The sequence below is a fragment of the Erithacus rubecula genome, assembly GCF_903797595.1.
Source record: "Erithacus rubecula genome assembly, chromosome: 1".
In the NCBI taxonomy this organism is placed as follows: domain Eukaryota; kingdom Metazoa; phylum Chordata; class Aves; order Passeriformes; family Muscicapidae; genus Erithacus; species Erithacus rubecula.
In genome coordinates this window covers 66,431,409-66,452,104 of record NC_136658.1, presented here as the reverse complement: position 1 = coordinate 66,452,104, position 20,696 = coordinate 66,431,409, and the positions used below count along the sequence as shown (strand labels likewise).

The 20,696-nt window shown below is 35.6% G+C and overlaps 1 protein-coding gene across 1 annotated transcript in view; it reads left to right on the top strand.

Annotated features, from left to right (window-relative positions):
• Positions 1–20,696, top strand: part of VWA8 (von Willebrand factor A domain containing 8) — a 179,006-nt gene that overhangs the window by 136,082 nt on the left and 22,228 nt on the right. Inside the window, exons 36-39 of the mRNA XM_079301747.1 lie at positions 1,627–1,708; positions 3,636–3,840; positions 18,719–18,827; positions 19,578–19,734. Coding sequence (XP_079157873.1) covers positions 1,627–1,708; positions 3,636–3,840; positions 18,719–18,827; positions 19,578–19,734 — 553 coding nt within the window. The remainder of the gene's footprint in view (positions 1–1,626; positions 1,709–3,635; positions 3,841–18,718; positions 18,828–19,577; positions 19,735–20,696) is intronic.

Here is a 20,696-nt window from a genome sequence, read left to right as displayed (position 1 = left end):
CTGGTCCCTCAGCCTTTCCTGTAAGAGTTGCTCCAATCTCCTCTTCATTTTCATAGCCCTCCACTGGACCCACTTCAGGAGCTCCATGTCTCTGTTCTGAGTAGCCCAGAACTGAACATTGTGTCTGTTTTCCCAAAGTTTGATGTCTGGAGCTGTGCATAGCTGTTCTTGTTGGTCAGGCTTTGGCAAAGGAAGAACTACACTTGTTCATGTCTGATGTTCATGTTTCGTCATCAAGATTCTTGACTGCATTTCTGGGAGCTAGCCAGCAGTTCTTGTGTAGCATTTAAACATTTGATTGCCTTTTTGTCCACTTCCTTCTCTGCAGTCCTTTGTCTTCTTATTATCTTGAATTTGTTTGATTTGCATTCTTTCTCTAATTTATTAACTCAATTTTTAATTCTTATCCCACAGTTCTATCCTTTCTAGTTCAGTATCTGCCCTTGTTCTAGATCTTCATCAGAATTTTTAATGTGTATCTTATTCTTCATTACTAACAAAAGAGGGAGCACATTTTAAAACAGTAAAAAAATCATACTTTCATTTTTCCAGATCTTTTTCCCCTGATTCTGATGTGTTTGATATTCCCATTTTTATGAAGATGAGTAAAGTTCATAGACATGCTGCTGTAGGCGTGTATATTATAGATCTATAAATACATTGGATATGCATAAAGTGCTGCTGTGAGTTGTTCTGTGTGCTCCTTTGAATATTAGATCTCCTTGTGCTGCTGATCTTACTGGTCTTTTCTGTCTGTGCTCTATGCAAGCCTGAACGCTTCTGCAGGCAAGGTCAGACTCCTTCATTGCAAGGAGGTGGAAGATAGGTTGTTTCAGAGGAAAATCTAGACTTGTTTTCATCTTGTGACAATGACATTTTGTATCCATACTGGGCAGTGCAATTCTGTCTTGTGGTTTCTTTTCTGAAAAACTGCCTCAATTTACTCCACACAGATGAAAGTCAGCTGCTAACTGGAAGCCACTTCTGAGCCCAGGCAGTACTTGTAAGTTGGCAAAAGCCAGTGTAGGCACATAAACACAAATTCATTTCTGAAGGAAGGACCATATATTAGCTGTATTCATTAAATTGTCCATAAACAGAATATTTAATGCTTAATAGTCTGAGGCCTGTAAGTTATAAAATCTTTGCATACCAAGAATCTGCCTCCAAAAAGAGTGGTTCAGTTTCAGGGAATAGTGTTTAGGTTACTATTGTTGAGAAGTTTTCAAGTGGAAGTCATAAACACAATGTTTTGAAATGTTCCCCAATATGCTTTTAAAGTCAGATATACAAGTGACATTCTCTTCAGTGACAGATCAAAACAGTGAGTTAGGGATTGCAGTAATGCTTGAATAGTGCTTTTGTGAGCAGTGCTGTATTTGTGTGCAATTTTGACATGTGCCATACAAATACGTTGTTCTTTTGTAACTGTGGCTATCTGATTACTCACTATCGTAATAATAAAACAATTCCTTATTTGCAAGTTATATTCCTGTACTGAATATGAAAGCATATCATTTTCTGACAGGTACTGTATAATAAAATGCTTAAATTTAATCTGCTAAATGCAAATGTAATAACCAGTTAATCATGCAGCTGGAAAATAACATGTTTGTTTATTTTCAGATGTCACTCCTCCACTAGCTGCTGGATACTTGGAAGTGACAGATCTTAATTCAAAGAAAGTCAAATACATTGCAATTCCTAGGTAACTGATTTTATTGATTAGAATACTGTCATCTTAAAAGAAGAGCAAAGAGAATTTAGTATTGTTGCTTCAGGATAAACAAATATTTCTTTTGATGGGAAAAGTAAGACTAATTCATACCTAGTGTAAAATTCTGCTAACATTGCAGTATATTTTTATAACATTATGCATCGGTTTTTACTAGGTACTGCTGATGAAAATGTAACAATTAATTAGTAAATATGAAAGGTAGCTTTATCTTCTGATTTTCATTTACTTTATTCATTCCTCCTCTTCCATCCACTTTATTCTCAACCCTCTTTCATTATGGTTTGCAGTCTTTATTTTCTTTTCCATTATCTCTAGGATCTGGGGAAGACAGGCAAAATGATCCAGTGCTAGGTGTTAGGAAACTAGGAATCAAGTTCTGGTCCAATATAAAGTCCACTTTGAAAATAATTTGAGTTTTTCTGTGGTTCTCCCTTTGGAAAGTATACATTCCCAAATATCTTACATGATACACAAATATCTTGTATGATAAATTAAACCAGCCAGATTCTATGGCCTCTGTTTGGTTTTAGCATCTGTCTCTCACAATTGTAGAGAGTGTTTGCAAATGTTTTATTGTATAAAGGTAGATTTTTGTCCCAAATTGTCATTTTCTAATGTAATGATAGTAATAAAGATTTTTGTTTTAAATGGTACTCTTTCCACTTTGCATATTTAAATAGCACATGTATGAAACACACAAAGAATTATTTTTTTATTCTATTCATTTGATGTTGATTTTGGAAATACTTATTTAAATTCAGCCTGGTTCTTTTTTTTTTTTCTGGGGAAAAAATTAATTAATAGAAAATTATTGTTGCACTGTTCACCATTTATAATTGGTTAATTGGCCTACATCTTACACAGTCATTCAAAAATGAAAGACATTACCATAAAAATAACAAGTAATTTTATTTTTCACTAGGATTTTGTAGGAAATAACAGAAATTACACAGCTGTATTTTAACATTAGTCTCCTTAAGCTAGCATTAGGATTTAAGATGTGTATGGCTGGTCTGTGCAGAAGTCCAGATTTAAAAATGTACTCCAGTAAAAACTAATGGGTAAAGTAAGTTCTCATCATATACGTATATGAATAGTTCTCTGTTAAAATCTAACAACCTTTCTTCCTTCTGCAATGTTAGCCCAGTAAAATGCTGAGACAATTCTAGTACATGGTGATTTCAGTCATAGGTATAAGCATATGTTTTGCTCCTTCTGACATTTTTGAAAATTATTAATTTTGCCATTAGTGCAGGCTGCCAAGTCATTTATGTATGTAATTGACAGTACTGAAAAATGCATAGATTTTTCCCTTCATTATCTAAATTTCCCTTCATATTGTGTACTTATTAGGCCCTGTCTTTTATCAAGCTTGCTACAATTCTCTGTACATAAAGCTGTGTCATCGTTAAATGAGTATTTAAGTCTTAATATTTTATTAATGCTCTAGAGAAAGGTGTTACTAAGTTAATGGAAATGTAGTTTCCTCAGTGCTTGGACCACGTTCTCTCTATTTCTTTTTTAGTCTTATATTTTTCTGAAGCATTTTTTTACTTTTTTTATATTCTTAATAATAGTTGGTTTTTTTTTTCTAAAGAGACTACTTTTAGATAGATTAGATACTGTAGTGTATCTAAACAACAGCAGTGGTTTTGGTAACATATTAGCTTTCAGCCTGGTCCTTTATACTGCTTCTTATACAGTCAGGTATCTTTTGGTTATGTCCAGTTTCAATAGGGGGAATGTTTCAGTTAAAATAGGGGGTCCACAGGGCTTAGTTATAGTCTCTCATGAAATGAGGATGTAATTTCATTTAATTGATGCCTTAACTGCAGAAATACTCATCTCCCTTTTAGTTGCAGCTTCGAGAAAAGTCACATTAATTCTTGTTTTTCAGTTCACAGTCTCTCTCCCCATATACATCTTGGCTCTCTAAGATCTCAGATGCTGATGCCCTGCTGGCACCGCTGGGCAAAGTAGGCTTGGTTACTGTGGACATGGGAGGAGGTGTGAGGCTTTGGGAAACTGGGCTGGAAAGCCTCCAGCAGTCACTGCAGGAGTGGAGGAACATGATTGGCCAAGAAGATGGTCGTCCTGTGCAGGTAGGACTTCACAAAGCTGAACTGGAAAACTAACAAAATGAGCTATGGATGAGTTTTCAGCTGGGAAAGGAGTGGAGAGCTGTGTTGAAAAACACTGTGAAGTAGAAGTGCACCTATTAGAAAAATTTGATGGACTTCTTCCCTGAAAAAAACAGGCACAGTAGCTTAATTTAAAAACATTTTGTAACCCTGTAATTATGGTTACTGACAGACTCTTTGTCTTACACTGTTTGTATTTTTGCCAAATTCTAGTGCAATTAAATGCAAATAAATTCTTTATCTCCTACTGATTTTTAACTGTAACTTCCAAAATGTAGAATAATGAAATTAATTTTTAAGAAAATTATATGCTTCTCCAGAGTTCAGATTCTTGGAAAAAAAAAATACTGGGGTTTTACTTTGAAAAATAAACTTGAAACCTAGGTGAAAAGTATCTTGATTTCACAAAGAGCCTTTGGCTAATCTTAATAATTTTCCCAGCTGAGCAGAGTTGCAAGGATCTCCATACAGCCATGTTCTCATGTGGAATGTTTAGATAGATGCTGAAAATACACAACAGATACATGTGTGGTTTGTGTGCATGTATGTATATATGTGTGTGAGTGTTAATGTATTGGCTAATATGTGTGATCACCATTGCAACACAGAGGGAACATTCAGGACTGTTCAGTTGCATCTTTAATTAGAATGGGAAAATAGAATGAGTCTATTCTTAATTAGATGTCTCTCTGGTTTTGGTTGGGTTTTTTTGTGAATGAGATGTATTAGGCCAAAATATCTTTTACTTTATTTTCCCACTCTTAGCTCCCTTTCTACAAGATGTTTTGTGGTTACAGAGACTTGGGCAAGAACTGCTTTTGTTACTGGACCTCAGCAAATGCCATTCATAAAAGTCATGAGAAAAGGGAGCTGTTTTCCAGTAGCACCTTTGTACTCCACACTTATGGCTTTGCCAGTGCCATGTTCATTGCCTGTGCAGTAGCACTAGCACCATCTTATGGTCAGATATAGTTGGTTTACACCAGCCCAGGGAGTTTAACTAGTTTTAATAGCTATTTTTTCGTTTTGGTTTTTTTGTTTTGTTTTGTTTTGTTTTTTTAAATATCTTGTTATTTTATTCAACAATATTGCTATATTCTCAATAACAGCCAGCAAATTATTAGATAATACTGACTTGGAAAGTACATGCTATTAGAAAATTTAAATCTTTTAACTAGAAATTTCAAGTAGCCATTTTAAAGAAGGCTAAGAAGTTTTCCCACAGTCAAAGCAGTTTTCAAAATCTGCTGTAAAATTTCTCACAACTGATAGCCTGCCTCACTACTAGGCACACTCCAGGGTAAAGTCTCCTTAGAAATCTTTCTTTTTTTTCTGTTTCAAACCAGTGACTTGTCAGAACTGAAATAACATGCTCTTTGATTTGTGCTAAAGGGCTGGAACAAAGCTTCCTATGTGATCTTCTGACTTGCATGATTATCACTAACTTCTGTTTCCCTACTTCACTTTTTCGCTTTGAATGGAGAGATAATGAGACCTAAGAATCTTTGTTTACAAAGGCATGGCAGAGCAATAAGAAATAAATTAGGTCTTTTATTTTATGTAATCACCAGTAAGATAATAGATATGTAGTTGCTGTGTAAACTCTGTACTTCCCTAATTGGCTAGAAAGGCTATCACCTTTCCTACTTAATTTATCAGTAGGTCTACACATAAAAGCAGTACTTCATTAAGGCATTCATTTCTGGAAATGAAAGGATTCTATTACCTTAAAAACACATTCATGTAGCTTCCCTGTGTAACTGAGTGTAGCAAGAACATATCTCTCAATCCAGGGACAATTACTTTGCTAAGAATGTTGCAGCTAAGTATTTCCTGATAATTTTGCAAAATTTTGCAACCATGTATTGATCTGATCATTCATGAAAATTATCTCCTTTTGTGTAATATTTTGTGCATGTGCTCGTGTTAAGTAACTTGGAGTCTAATGAGGTTTCTCTAGTTCTTTGACTAAACCCATCATGCCAAATCATCTTGTAGCAGAAACTTACTATAAGAATTGTCAGTGTTCTACATACCACACACCCACCTTCAATTTCCCCTTCCCTTAAAACTGCTGTTATTGCATCCCACAAGACTGTGACAGGCTAAGCAAAGCTTAGCAAAGCTAAACATCCCTTTGTGGTGATGTTCTTAGACAATCCAAGACTTGTCTATTTGGTTGGGAACCACTGATCTGCAGAAGCACAAACTCTTTGAATCTTCCTGACCCTTTAGAGAGAAAAATATTGGAGACCTTTCAATATAAATATCGTTTCAAAGAACTGGAATCAAATCTTCAACCAGGCTTAAGCTGGAACTCTTGATACTATCTTCTAGGGCTGCATTTTTGCTTTCATAAACATGTTAGCTCTGAGAAGGAGGCTGGATATACATAAGCAATGAAAAAGAGGAAAACAAACATCTGTTCCACTTGTAATCAGTAATTAGGCTCCCTTGATATAATTTGTGGCAATCTTCAAAACAGTCAACATTTGTTTTGTATTGTTGACATACTCAGCAAAGTTCAAACTGCTGAAGTCTTGAGGCTACCAAATTAGTTTATCAAAATGTGGTATGTGTTTACCTAAGCCTGCATTTATACAGGCAGGTCAGAATTTTTTGTAATTTATTGAAGTTTTAAACTCAAACTAATACTACAGTATTCTTAAAGAATTAAATTGGAGCATCTGAAATACTAAACCTAAACAAAGTACTATATTTTCTAAAGCTGTGAACTCTACTCCAAAAGCAATTGGGCTTTTTCACTTTTTGGTGTCGCTGACAAAAAGATCACTTCATTATCAAATTTCTGAAGAGGATTTGAAAGACAATTTATTTTTAAAATCTTGCCCTAAAAGTTTCATGGTAATAGGCAGACCTTGATAAGCTTGTGTTACTTTTTGCAGTGCAAGGGTTATTGATGGAAATTAAATACACCAGCACTGTAACATTCTGATATAGTTCAGATATTGTCTTTCAGTAAACACTATTTAGTAGTATGTCTCATTTAGATAAATTACAATGCTTAGACAAAAATAATTAAAAGGTGCATCATTTAGAGGTATTTCAATAGATGTTAAAGTATTTATGTGTGGCTATAGCAAAAAAGTTAGCTAGTTTAGTGCTATATTCACTCCACTTAGTGTTCTCCTGCTGTAGACTGCTGTCCAAAATGTTTCATGCTATGTACTCAGAATGTCATTGTTTTCAGAAGTCCCAGGACATATCCAAACCTGTAGAGTGCATAAAAATGTATTTAGTAAAAGATTGCAAAAGCTTTATCATCTAGTTTATGCTAATGTGTGTCTGAATTCAAAATCAAATTTACAACATTTTTTTAAATCCAGGTGTAGTCTTGATCTAGGTAATATGACCACGCAAAGTGACATCTTGAAGCTGAGGATAGTCTCCTGTCATTTCAATACCAAGATTGTCCAAAGAAGTGATCTGATTAATTTAAGAAAATAATAATAATTCCTGTAAACTAAGACTTCTTAGGGGCCTATTTGGGTAGGGGGGTTTTTTGTTTTGTTTTTTGGTTTTGTTTTTTTTGGTTTTTTTTTTTTTGTCTGTTGTTTAATGTATTTGTTGAAACTGCAGTATCATCTCCTATATGCATGAGATGGGTTTTTGAAATTGCAGTAGTGCCCTCTGTTTGTGGCTATATATAAAGGCCTAATAAGTTAAGTAGTTGTGATTGTAACTATTTTGATTTCCTATGCACTCTTCTCTCTCATTTTCAGTATAGGAAGCCTTCCTTATATGCATTCAGGTACTTAGTTGGAAATTAATTCATATTTATATCTAAGTAAATAGTTAGCAAGGGGGAGAAAAGAGAGACTTCTCTGCTTTTTCCTATCTTTCTGCTGTCCTAAAACAGGGTCACAACTTCCTGGTACATCCCAGGTCTTAAAGGTCAAGACCTGCTTGTTCTACAGTACACTTCTTCTTCAAGGATGGATATTGCTCATGTCTGTTTGGCTTATGACAGAACCCCACTCTAACATAAGTGTTCTGTGTGTTTTTCCTCAGAAACTTAAAAAGCTGTAACATTTGACCCAGGTTATGTCTCCTGTAACTCTAGGAAACTCAAGTGAATTTCCTAGAGGATTCAGGTTCAGCCAATATGATGTCAAGATCATATAGTGTAGGACTGAGCAGAGCAAAGATATATGTGAATTTAGTGGGCACCAGCTGTTAAAAAATTGATAAAGTGCATTTACCTGTGAGCAAGTGCATGTGCTATGTAGAACCTGAATAATACAAGACCTGTATCATCCCAGCACTCTAATTTGTAGACTGATGGCAACACAAATGACACTTATTTGTCAGTCCAAAGGAAGTGTTTGAGAGAGACACTGACACCTTCATGTTAAACCAGGCCCTTCCAAAGAAAAGGATCTGCATGGAAATGTTTTCTCCCATTTTTTCCTCACTTTGCTTTTATGGCTTCACCTGACATAAAGGTTCAACTGGAGTCAAAGTTGAGTACATTCTGGAGGTATTCAAAATGCCAGAAGTCTCGCATTCACTGTTAAAGTTAAAAGAAGGCCAAGCACGTTAAACAAGGTGAGGGGTGTGCAAATGTGGCTGAATGTGTGTACAATATTTATTCACACACAGGTACATGTATATATTTGCAGACAAACACACACTTGCTCATTTTTTTTCCCCAGCTGTCATACCTAGACATAGTTTTTTTGAGTTAGAATTACCTGAAGAGATCATCATAGCTTTGCAGGCAGCCAGTCCCACAGGGACTGTATTTCATAATGAGCAACAATTGAAAGTCGATTTGGATAGTGATTGTCTTACTCCCTTCCTTGAACAGCCTCATTTATTCCATTTGTATTCCATGCAGCTAATCATATAGAACTCTACATGAAGTATTCATCCCTTAAGTGAACTCATATTTTTTTTTATTTTATTGAATGCATCATTTTTTTCTTGTTATTTTCTTGAAGCTCTACTTTAAAGTTCGGGTTAATGTGAGTTCACCTGATGAAATTTGGTTTTTTAGATTGGATGTTTGTCTAAAGAATAATTTATTCTGGAGTTTCAGTGATTCCAACTTGCTAATGGTTACTGATCAGAATCTACTCTAATCTATACTGATAGTTTGGGGGTTTTCTCCATTTCTAAAAAGTGACATTGTACTTCATAACACAACAAAAATCCAGCCTTTTCCTTATGTTAAGAATGAACTGGGCAAAGCTGCAGTTCTTTAATCAAGACAAAAGCATGACCTTTAGCAAGAGTGGCCCATTTTTCTTCCCACCACCCTCTCCTGTTCTCTATTTTCTACTTTGCACCAAGCAGACTTGGTCTTCTGGCCACATGAGGGCATCAGTGGGCTAATAACAGTGATTTCCCTAAATTTTTAAATACTGTCAGTGCAAACCCCATAAATGATGAGAAATGCATGCAGTGGAGTGTTTCTGTGCATTTGTAATAACCATATTCTGCATTCTGCAGGTCTGCACAGGATTCTGAAAATCTTGAAATACTGCAGATTGCAGAGTTATCTAGTCAATAGGTGAATTCCAAGGTGTAGTTTGATAGCATTTCCAGTTCTGAGATCCATGATCCCCAAATCCACGGTTTAGTTCTGTGACCTCTTCCCAGACCATATAATTTATTCAGCTGAGGGCTAGTGGCTGTGTACCAGCCCTTGAATGAAGGCATCTGAGTATGAGGAAGCATGGGACTGGAAAGCTGTGATCTCACAGAGCTGGCTAAATGCATATCTCTAAAAGTATTTATGGGATAAAGCAACTCAGATGAAGATCATTGGTTCTCTGCCAGATACTTTTTCTATAAATTTCCTCAGCTTGAGTGAGGCCCTTGTTAGAAGCACAGTACAGACACATCTGAAATGCATTCTCTTTCCTAAGGAGATCTTCCAGTCTAATTAGAGCAGACATACAAAGAGCAGGAGGAAATAACCTTAACTTTGCTTTAGAGCAGACTGAGCCAGTACAAAGTTCTCTTTTCTTCCTCTGACTTTCCTGTGGAAGCCCAAAGTTCTCATGGGAGAAAATATTATTACCTCAACACACCATATTGAAAATCTCAAGAAGTCTGCAGCAGAGCACATTGCTGACATAAAAGCTGGAGCTCCTAACACCAGCAAAATCCAGCTGTCTCAGCAAGACAAATGCATACTAATAATTATGCCTTTATGAAAGTGGTTCCCTAATTAGTGAAAGGACAAGCATAGGAAAAATTTAAATTATCTGGTATGCTACACTATGCCAATAATAAGAGGCTTTCCTTTAGGAAAGAAAACAATGTAGTAGATACTAAATAATTTCTGCCTCTCTTTCTTAAGGACAGCATTGACAAGGTCCTAGGAATACAGAAAATCAGGCTTCTCTCCTTCCACATGTAAATTTTTTCAACTTTCATTTTACCCTGTGGTATTCAACCTGGACCATTCCAAACTGCCATAATGTGTTCACTTATCTTTCTAGCTGGTCTAGGAGGTGTGTAGTAGCCACAATAAATAACCAAGCTAGACATTATCCTATGAAAATATTTCATAGTGGATTAGAATACTAAAAAGATTATGATCTCACATTTTATAGTTGGATAGAACTGACTAGGGAATTTTAAATAATGACAGAGGAAAATGGACGTTAAACAGGTGTTTGCATAACAGAAGATCCATTAGATAAATGCATTATATTCTCTTACTACTTTATTTAGTTTTCCAGTTTTTAAACCACATGGTGTATATTTGTGGGCAAAATACTCTAATGTATCTGCTGTGCAGAGTTACTGAATTGGTTCTTCAAGTGACAGCATTTTGTTCAAAAAAGAAGCCACAGCAGCATTTTGTACAGTAGTTTGGTTTTCTCAGTTGATGTGTATAAACTTGATTTGCAAGCCAGATACATCTTTTTATAAGTTTCAGTCCAAATCTCCACCTCTTCCCCATCCAGATTCACTTTTCTAAAATGCCACCAAAGTTATGATGCTTTCAACAATTCTGGTATTCAAGGCAAAAGCTTAACGCCTGCATGAATTTTAAATGCTACTTTTAGAATTAAATGTTCTCAGGAGTCAGATAATGATGAAGCTTCATTAGTTCAGTTTGAACTCTTGCAAAGTTTTACAAAAAAGATAGAAAATCAAAATGAGGTCAAATGAAAAAAAAAAGAAAGCATATTAAAAGTTTTATACTGCAGTGCAATAAATGTTTTTTCATTTCAGGATACAGTTGAAGAAACGATGCATTTCGCACATTTTTTATTGTCTTGCCTAAGAGTGAATATCTTTTCTGTGGAAAAATTACTTGTGCTGTTGTTGTGAACAGAAACTATGGTAATAATTTTTAGTACATGGAAAAAATCTTTACATGATACAGTACAAGTGAACATAATACAAGCCATTAGAGGGGGCTTTGCCTGTTTATGCCTTTCTCTTTCTAGTTTGTGTAAGTAGATTATAAAAAGTTTCTTTCTCTCTTTAGTAGAATCAGTTTTACAGTAGAGTGTAAAACCACAATGCAACAGGCAGGTTAGCCTGTGATCTGCCTGATGTGGAACTTCTTTGCTCTTTGAGAATGTAATGCATATATCCATGCTGCTGATAAAGAATGTGTTAGAGGAAGCTATGTTCTTGTGACCTGTTACATGCAGCCGAGGATAATACTGAGAGATTAAGATTGGAGAAGCTCAGGAATAGAAGAAAAACAATTATTTTGTTTCAGGGAAACATCAGTCTTTTGCACATCTGCAGAAGTACATTCTGCATTCCATGGAATACATTTCCTAATCCTTTGTGCCACTGTGGGATGGGTTACTTAATGCATTTTTCACATGGAGCACAGTCGTGTTTTATTACAAAGGACATCTTTTTTCATAATAATGTTTGAGAGTGAAAGCAAGTTTTGTACTGATTTTAATGAAGAAATTAGCATCTCCAAAATCACCCATAAGGCAAAAATCTACAAGGTTTTTCCTTCTTTTCCTGAAATATTCATCTGATCCATGCTCAGTCTTTGTCTATGGCACAAATGAAGAAAGCAAGTTATTTTTTGCTTTATAGTGTTTCTAGTGGGCTTATATGCATATAATCATATTTTTCAGCAATAATTTAGTGCCTTCTCTGGAAAGTAACCCATATTCTTCACTGTCTATAAACTGCCCTGTTTAATATGTTTTATGTTAATGAAAAGGCAAAATACCTGATTAACCCTTTCATTCCGCATCTCAGATATGTTACAATAAGAGTGGATATGTTCTAATTTGAATGTTGGAAGAGTTCTTTGTTTTATGATAGAAACAGTAAATGAAGAACGGGATCTTGCCAGCCTACATCTACCTACTTTCCAGGGCTGTCTAATCATGCAACTAATTAAGCTAATGTATGCTTTCTTAATTGACATTGAACTAAGCACCTGAATTGTATGAATTATATTCTACCTCAGATCTTAGTGCATTCTTTCCCCTATTTTCTTTTGATCAACAGTAAGGAACAACCAGTAATACAGTATTATTACTAATAGTAGAATTAGTGCTTGTGAAAACAGTATTTGGGCACCCTAACATTTTCTTTTTAAAGATTTTCCTCCAAAAATATTCTTTACAGCTGTAAATACTGAAGCTGTGTCCCTGTTTGCTTGTATAATTTGTATGCATTTATTCAGTCGTGACACATGAAATCATGCTGGTTGCATCTTTAGTAAATGTTCTATGTGGAATGATCCACTGAATGCTTAAAAGGACTTAGTAGAGAGGTTGATTCCTTGTAGCCACATGCAACACAGAAGAATTCCATTTCTATTATGAAGATGTAAAAGCCTGTAAGGAATGCCCGGCTCTACTCTACATTCCCAAAAGGATAAGAAATACTTGATTTGTGGAGGTTTGAAGAATGGAAATACAGACTATTTTTTAAATTAAAACTTTCCTCCCTTTACACCTGCAGGATGTTAGCCTGGAATCAAAGTGGTTTTTTCTGGTTTTTCCTCCTTTTTATATCTGGATTATTAAAATAAGTATTGTGTTTTATGTGAGAGGATTAGATATGAGTTCACCCTGTCAGGGCCAGAGATAATTAAAATGAAGAGGTGAAAGGTCTGTTCCCCTGTGCACGAGGCAGCTCACCCCTATTGGAAACCAGAGTTTCTTTGCCATTCCTGAGGCAGAAACTTGCTTTGTGAGCCCCACAAAGGAACTTTCTGGCAAGCAGTCCTGAATGGGAGGCACTGACACCTCCTGTGCCCTTCAGGAATTTTAATGAAGTTAACCCTGTCAGGATACAAAAGTAAGCTGCTTTTGTAAAAGACCATCCACTCTGGCCAATTTGCAGTATTGCAGTGTCAGTTACAGAGCAGGATGGAAGGAATATCTACAACCAAAAAAAATTATTTACATCCCAGTCAGCATTAAGGAAAAAGCCCTTCACATTTTACTGGGAGCTGTCACTCACTGATTTCTTCTCTATTTAAAGCTAGAAACATTTTCAAGCTTGTCTGACTTCTGCTTACAAATTCTAAAAGGCATTTCCTAACCTGTAACCATGAGTTCTCTTTCTGCCAGGAGTTAAGTCTGAGTATATGTTCTGCCCTTTGTTTAGAGAGTCAGCTTTTTACACAACTGTAATGGAAGTTTGGACAGTGAAAGCTGTTGGCTCAACCTCTTGTATGAATCTCCCAGGAATAAATAACATTTCAAATGGGACAGGATGGGAGGAGATGAAATTCCCTCTCTTTCCCTGTCTCCACAATAAATACAACTTGAGGAATTTTAGTCTTAATTTAGTTGTAATAGACTTGAAGAATGAGGAGCTGATGTATAACTTAAAATTCATGAGGGAATGTTGTTAATAATCTGAAACACAAATGACTGAATAATAGATCTACTTAAATGTTCATTTCAGTTGACTTTGCTAAGTGTCTTTTACTCATTACATTGGATGCAATTATAAACATGTTAATAATAAGCTATTAATATACATTCAGTGCAGATGTACTTTGAACAGTACTTGCTAAAATACTAAAGTGCACAGTTGTGCTGCTTGGGATTCTCTTTAAATGGTGAATGCTCTTTTAAAGATTTTTTTTTTTCTTCTCAGTTTTGCTGCAATGTAGAATTAAGGATACTGGATGCTAAAATGTCATTAAGGTCACCTGCACAAAATCAGCTGAAGCTAAATTTGATAATGCTTTTGGTCAGTTTTACTCAGAAAGATTTTTTTGCAATGCATTAGAAGAAATCTGATTCTGAAATCGAAAGGGAAGTACTGTAATGTTAAAATAACTCATATGTTAGAATGAAATATTAGTATGTGTGGGACATCAGTAATTTTAATAATAGAGTACAGGATCCATCTTCATAATTCCCATGCTTTTATTGTGGGTTATTTTCTAATGGGTTCATGCAAGCTCTTTTCTTCCCATAGCTGTGACAGTGTCTTGTAGGGGCAATGCACAGTATATCTGGGTCAGCTGTGTGATCCAAACAAACACAGCCTCTGTCTTTACTGAGGGATTATAAAAGTGTCAAAAATATGCCAGTGCTTCCTTACTCTCCAGGGGTTAATGTTATTAAATTAGATGATTTCACACTGGAATTCAATAGAATTCAATCCCTCATTCACATAACTGGCATAAATATAGTTCTAGATCCACCTCAAAAATAGTTAAGATTTGTTTAGTATACAATATACCATAGTTTGTCTGACCAGCTGAAGTCTAGACAAAACTACCAGCCTTTGGCTCTTCTTCTCAGTGGCCACTATTACAGACTGGTATGTGTTTAATAGCTGTTTGGCATAAATATGGCACAGATGTGAAACACCTAGTTTCACTTTGTTGTTGAGTGCAGTAAATCATGTAACTGACTTTTTTGAGCCTCTTTATCTTCTTCATGAAGGATGATAAGACCACTTAGTTTGTGTCAGTTTTCCCTACTCTGCTCACTCTTAGAATCCCAATGTTGTCAGGAAGGAAAAAGGAAAAAAGAGTGTAGCCATGTAAAACTATTTTGGCATACATTCATTTTTTCCAGAAGGAAGAGGAAGTTGTTCAGATAGCATGTATTTCTCACTGAAAGTAAAATCAGTGTTTAGTTCAATTCCTGCCTGCCTTACTGTCAGGGGTTAATGGATGTGTAAGAGGCAGGATCAGAAAATTAAGTCAAAGCATTAAGAAGCCATGGTATTGGTTTCTTTCTTAATTTCCATTTTTCTTAACCACTCCTTTCATGCCATTGCCTCTTAAGAAAAGCACGTTCCTTTGGCATCTTCCTGACCTGAACTCTTCATATTCTTCTCACACAAAATTTTTATTTTTTTCCATTGAATCTGGAAGACCTACATAACTTGCATCACAAAATCCTTATGAATGCAACCATTACGTATTGTTGTAAGTGCCTGAAAATATAGAAGGAAAATGTGAGAACAAAAATATTTAAAACCAGAGAATAATATCATTGATGATTACTGACAATTAGGACTCTACAGGGAATAAAATAAGAATTGTATATTCCAGGAAAGGATGAAGACTTTGAAGAAAAATCTGCCCAAACAGGGAGTGGAAAAGCGCTTTTGCACTCTGATCGTGAATCACCAATATGTATAAACAAGTTTAGATAATTTACAATTGAAATGTGTGCCTTGAATGTTTTGGAAATAGTGGTTATTTTGGAAATCAAAAGGAACTTTCAGATGGAAAAATTCAGTTTTTCCAGCTATTCTACTCTGACCCGTGCCTCATAGCTGGAGCTCAAGGCTGCAAGACTGAATTCATGTGTTGTTTTACAAAGCCATAATGTGCACACCAGGCAGTATGGAATCTGCACAATGATGGAGTAATGAATAGTGCCTTTCAGTGCATGTACAGCTAGGAAGAGCACAGATTTCTCTTAAGAAGGGGTGATTAATCAAAACTTGTTGAAAGAAACAAAGTTCATGTAAGTCTTGCAATTAGATTCAAATGGAAAATATTCAGGAGGGGACAGGTCAATTCTTAAGCAAGGAAATAATTTATATATTTGAAAAATACCCATCATAACAGTAATAGAAATCTCATTGTAGAAATTACAGTCAGACAATCTTGGCAAAGCTAATGTCCATTTTATGTTTGCTTGAATCCTTTCTCTGCTTTTAGTACTTGCTTGTCTTGTTTTCTCACTCCAGGCAAACTAGGTATTTCCTACCGAGTGTTCTTCAGTTTCTCAGGTTTCTAATCCATGCCTCTTAAATCTACCTTTCCCATAGTTTCTAATGTCAAGAATTCCTCCAGTCCCAAGAGGGGTGACTTACCTATGGCTCTTCCATCTCTTTATATTTGTCATGCTAAAGAATGTATCATTGTCCAACAGTTTTTCTCTTCAGTTTTGTCTTCATCCTTCCTCTGATTTCATGTCAGAGCTTGTTGTTTATTTATTTGTAAAATATATCTTCAATTCAAATGAAGGTATTTGGTAGTGTAACTTCTAGTTTAGAGAGGTGCTTTCAGAGTAGATACAATTTGTTGGCTGTAAAATTACCTTGAAACTTGTAAAATTACCTTCCATAGATATGGGAATGGGAAGGAGAAAAGTCTGACAAGTCACTGAGAGAGTTATCTAAGACTGCAAAGAAAAAAAAAGGAAGTACATCCAGAAAATTATCTTCAGAGGATTCTATGGTGTGCTAATATAATGAAGTTTCTGAGTATATGGTAAATTTGAAAAATAATTACCCCAGCAAACCAATGCTAATAAAAATTAGTTGTTAAAGTATTCAGAGTTGGCAAAATTCTATTATCTTTTGTCTGCATAGGTGATACTTAAAAGTAAATTAAATACTGCAATTCACTGGCATGATATTTGCACATCTGCTGGTGGTATTCCATTCTAAAATCATTGAATTTTCAATTCTTTTATCTATTCAGCCATTAACTATATATAAAAAGAAAAATAGTGAAGAACTCACATTCTTAAGCTTGATAGTTTGTACCCATGTTTCTTTTCTTCTTTCTCAACCAATTTTTTTTTCAAAGTTTGAACAGAAACTAAATGTTGGATGTTTGGTGTTTTGCTTTGGAGAAAGCAAAAAAAATCTTCATAAGATAGAAGATTTTCTATTAACAATATGCCATTTCAAAGTTACAAATACCTACTTTAATGAGATCTAATCAATCAATACTGTTGTAAAATAAGTTTATACTAGAAACTTGTCTAGTGCATGTGTACTAGAAACACTGTAAACAACTTTTACTTGAGAAAGATTTATGAGCACCAAAGCTCTTTTGTCAACAGACCTTTTCACTGAAGATTTAAACAATGCTTGTATTTTGAAATTTTTAGTGGAATTTTCCAATGGAAAAACTTTACAAAAATAGAATACGACATTTGCATCACTGGTTATAGTTATGTTTGTTTGCTAAAGCTTTCTTTTGAAGAAGGAATATTTTTCTATGAGGAATACATTAGCATGGACATGTAAAATTTTTGCCTAATTTCATGTTTCTCATTGTAGAGTAATATTTTGTTTTGTTTCATGAGGCTGAAACTATCATTTTGGGGTTATAATTTTGTCTTAAACTAAATTCAGCAATTTTTGTTAACCGGTGTTTTTGATAGTTTTTAAATCTACCAGTTATGCAAAAAAAGAAGGGTTCATTTTAGAGGAAATCTCTTAAACCAAAAAAAGTATATAACCCTAAGGGTAACAGGCTGTTGTGGTTACATGTTTCTCCCTATACAAATGTTAAATGGATGTAATTTATCAGATTAGATCTTGATTTTACACTAATGACATGGTTCACAGAGGATGTATTGTACCTCTTTGAATTGATATAAATTCTGTAAAGGGAAAGAAAATGATGTTTTGAATAGTTGCCAGGACAGTGTTGTTAGAGCACATGTTTTCAGTTCAAAAACATGTGTGGAATTCATGTCAGCATGAAGTTGAGTCTGCAAGACAGCGAGTTCAAGGATTAAGCTGCTCTACAGTCAAAACCCTGATAATGCCAGTGAACTTCTGAGAAGGCAATAAATCATGGTTATTGGGACACATAAATTCATTGGAGAATTAAATGTATTATGGTAGATAAGAAGAAAGTTAATTTTAAGTGGTTAGAGACATTAATTTTCTATCTCAGTCATTGGGTTTCATTTTTAAAAAAAATCAAGTGGCACTAAATTATAGAAGCTTAGTAAGGGGCAGTTCACATATGATTCATTGATTTACTACCTGACTCAGTTCATAACGGGAAGGGGTATTTTTGCCTTCAGTCACCACTTAAATCCAGCCCCAGCCCCAAGTGACTCAGCCCTGACCATCTGGCAGCTGTTGGGCGTTCAGCTGTGCCGCGAGTCAGCAGCGAAAGTGCCGACAGCGGGCAGGTCCAGAAAACCCAGCATGGGAGACCTTCTGTGCTCCTGGCATTTCTGAGCATTGAGTGAGCCTGTCATTTGAACTGGCCATTTGCTGACCAGTCTCATCTCTTTAGTCCATGTTCATGAAGGGAACATCAATCTACCCATCAACTGTAGGACTGCAGGACTGCGGTTGGGTGCGCATGAGCTGTGTAAATGGATGTGCAGTGCTGTGGATATACAATACTCTGAAAAGTGTTTGAACTGCAGGTGATTCTGTCTACAGAGAGATTTTGAGTACATTGGGCAGTTACCAAGTAGTCTTAATTTGGGTATAGGTCTAATGTGCCACTCAGGAGCCCTGTTTTACTCTACTCTATTCTGAGGTGGAATGTTGCTTTTATTGAACTAATGCTGGTCCTACAGCTACTCAGCACATCTAGTATATTATTATTCGGTTGTTAGGGTGTTGGGGTTTTTTTTGCTATAAGAGATATTTACATCTCTCTTTCTCTCTTTTACAGATAACTATTGAGAGGGAAAGTGGTTTGGATGTCAGCTCCCCCAAACATGGAAAAGTGGATCCATTCAATACACCACATGTTGGTGGAAATATATGGGCTGGTGGAACAGGTTTGTTGTTGTCTTGTGATTTTTTTAATGCATCCTTGACAGATATCTAAGGGAGATTCTGTGCCAGTCAAAAATGGTTTTATAAAAAGCTGTCCTCTGCCTAGAGTATTTTGCCCAATACAGGGTTGCTTTATTACCAGTAAAAGAAAAGAAGTATTTGCAATGTCTAACTTAAACTGTATGTAGCAGACCTCTTGTTCAATTATATTGTTATTGGGTTTTTTTTACCAGTTATACAGAGAACAAGAAACTTGCAGCCACAAAAACTAGGCTGATTCAATTGCCATTCTCTTAGATGTCCCTGTAGCTGCAAAAATTCAGGTAGTGTAGGCAAGAAGTACACAGAACAAGCAAAGTACCTCCCAATTCCAATAGGCCATGATAGTGATTACTAAATAAAGTGATTTGGAAGCAGAGTAAACCAAAAAATTCTAGGAAGAAGACAGAGTCTGGGATCAGGAGCTTTGAGGAGATGTACAACATTTGTATGTTCTATGGTCCCCTTTGTACAGCATAGAAACCATTATGAATCTTGTCTCAAAGAACTATAAACAAGTATTCCATGGGAGTTCTTTATCATGATAGGTGTTTGGTTTTGGAAACATTGGGCAATAAATTATTCAACTGGGTATTGTTAGCAACATTTTTGGAACATGTGTAGATGACAATGGAAGCTTTAAAGAAAATGCGTTCTTATTTTTTTTTATCAAATGCGTGTTCCTAATGTTTTTTTTATCTCAACCATCATAGGTGGGAGAGACACTGCTGGGTTAGGTGGCAAAGGTGGGCCATATAGACTGGATGCTGGCCACAGGGTTTTCCAAGTATCTCAAGCTGAAAAGGATGCTGTTCCTGAGGAAGTTAAGAGAGCTGCTCGAGAGATGGGTGAAAAGGCCTTTAAACAAAGGTAATGTCTAAGTCTTTCTTTTCTTTACCATTTCCCAGAAGAATTTGAAAAAGATGGCTGAAAAGAATTTTGTTTCTTAACTGCATTTATCAGCTTCCTTACCCTGTTCATTATCGCTTAACAGAGATTACCAGCACCTGTTTAGCTATTCTCAATAAGACATGTGGAATGTTTTATTGAATTAAACCACAATCTTAAAATGAATGTGTTATTTGGTACAATAAAACATAGCTAGATGGAGAAGGAGATTGAGATAAATATTTCTCTTTTCAAAAGAAATAGGTTATATGAAAATTTTCTTGAATTATGATGAATACAGATCGTATGTTGTTAGGAATTCATCACTTAGCAAGTGTTTTTTGAAACGGACCACTGCAAACAAATTGCTTCTGTTTGAAAGATCTGTAGCCAGATGGTTAGAGCATGGTGCTAATAATATTGTGGGTTTGATCCCTGTGTGAGCCATTCACTTAAGAGTTGGACTTGATGATCCTTGTGGGTCCCTTTCACCTCAGAATATTCTGTGATTCTGTAATTTCAACTATTTAGCTTCAGCAGCTAATTAATATGAACAGCAGGTCTTCCCAGCATGAGTGTAATAATGTGTGATTACTGATCAACTTTTTCCCAGAATATGCACAGAGATTCCGATTTCTTCCAACAACTGTACTCTCAACTCAGTCTCTGATATTTTGTATTTTAAAAAGCTTTCCTCCTCTACAAAATTGCTTCTGAGCTGCTTCATAATAGAAACAATGGATATGTATGGTCTTGGGTACTGTACATCTGTCTGTGCATATGTCCATATACACACCTGGCATGCTTTGATGAGTTTTTACTGCCTGTGTAGTGATTTACTAAAATAGAGAAAATGGGATATTCTTGGCTCCTGCTACATGCTGTGGGAACAGTGCAGCTATGCCCTGTAAAATCTGGGTATCTCTACATGAGGTGACAAAACC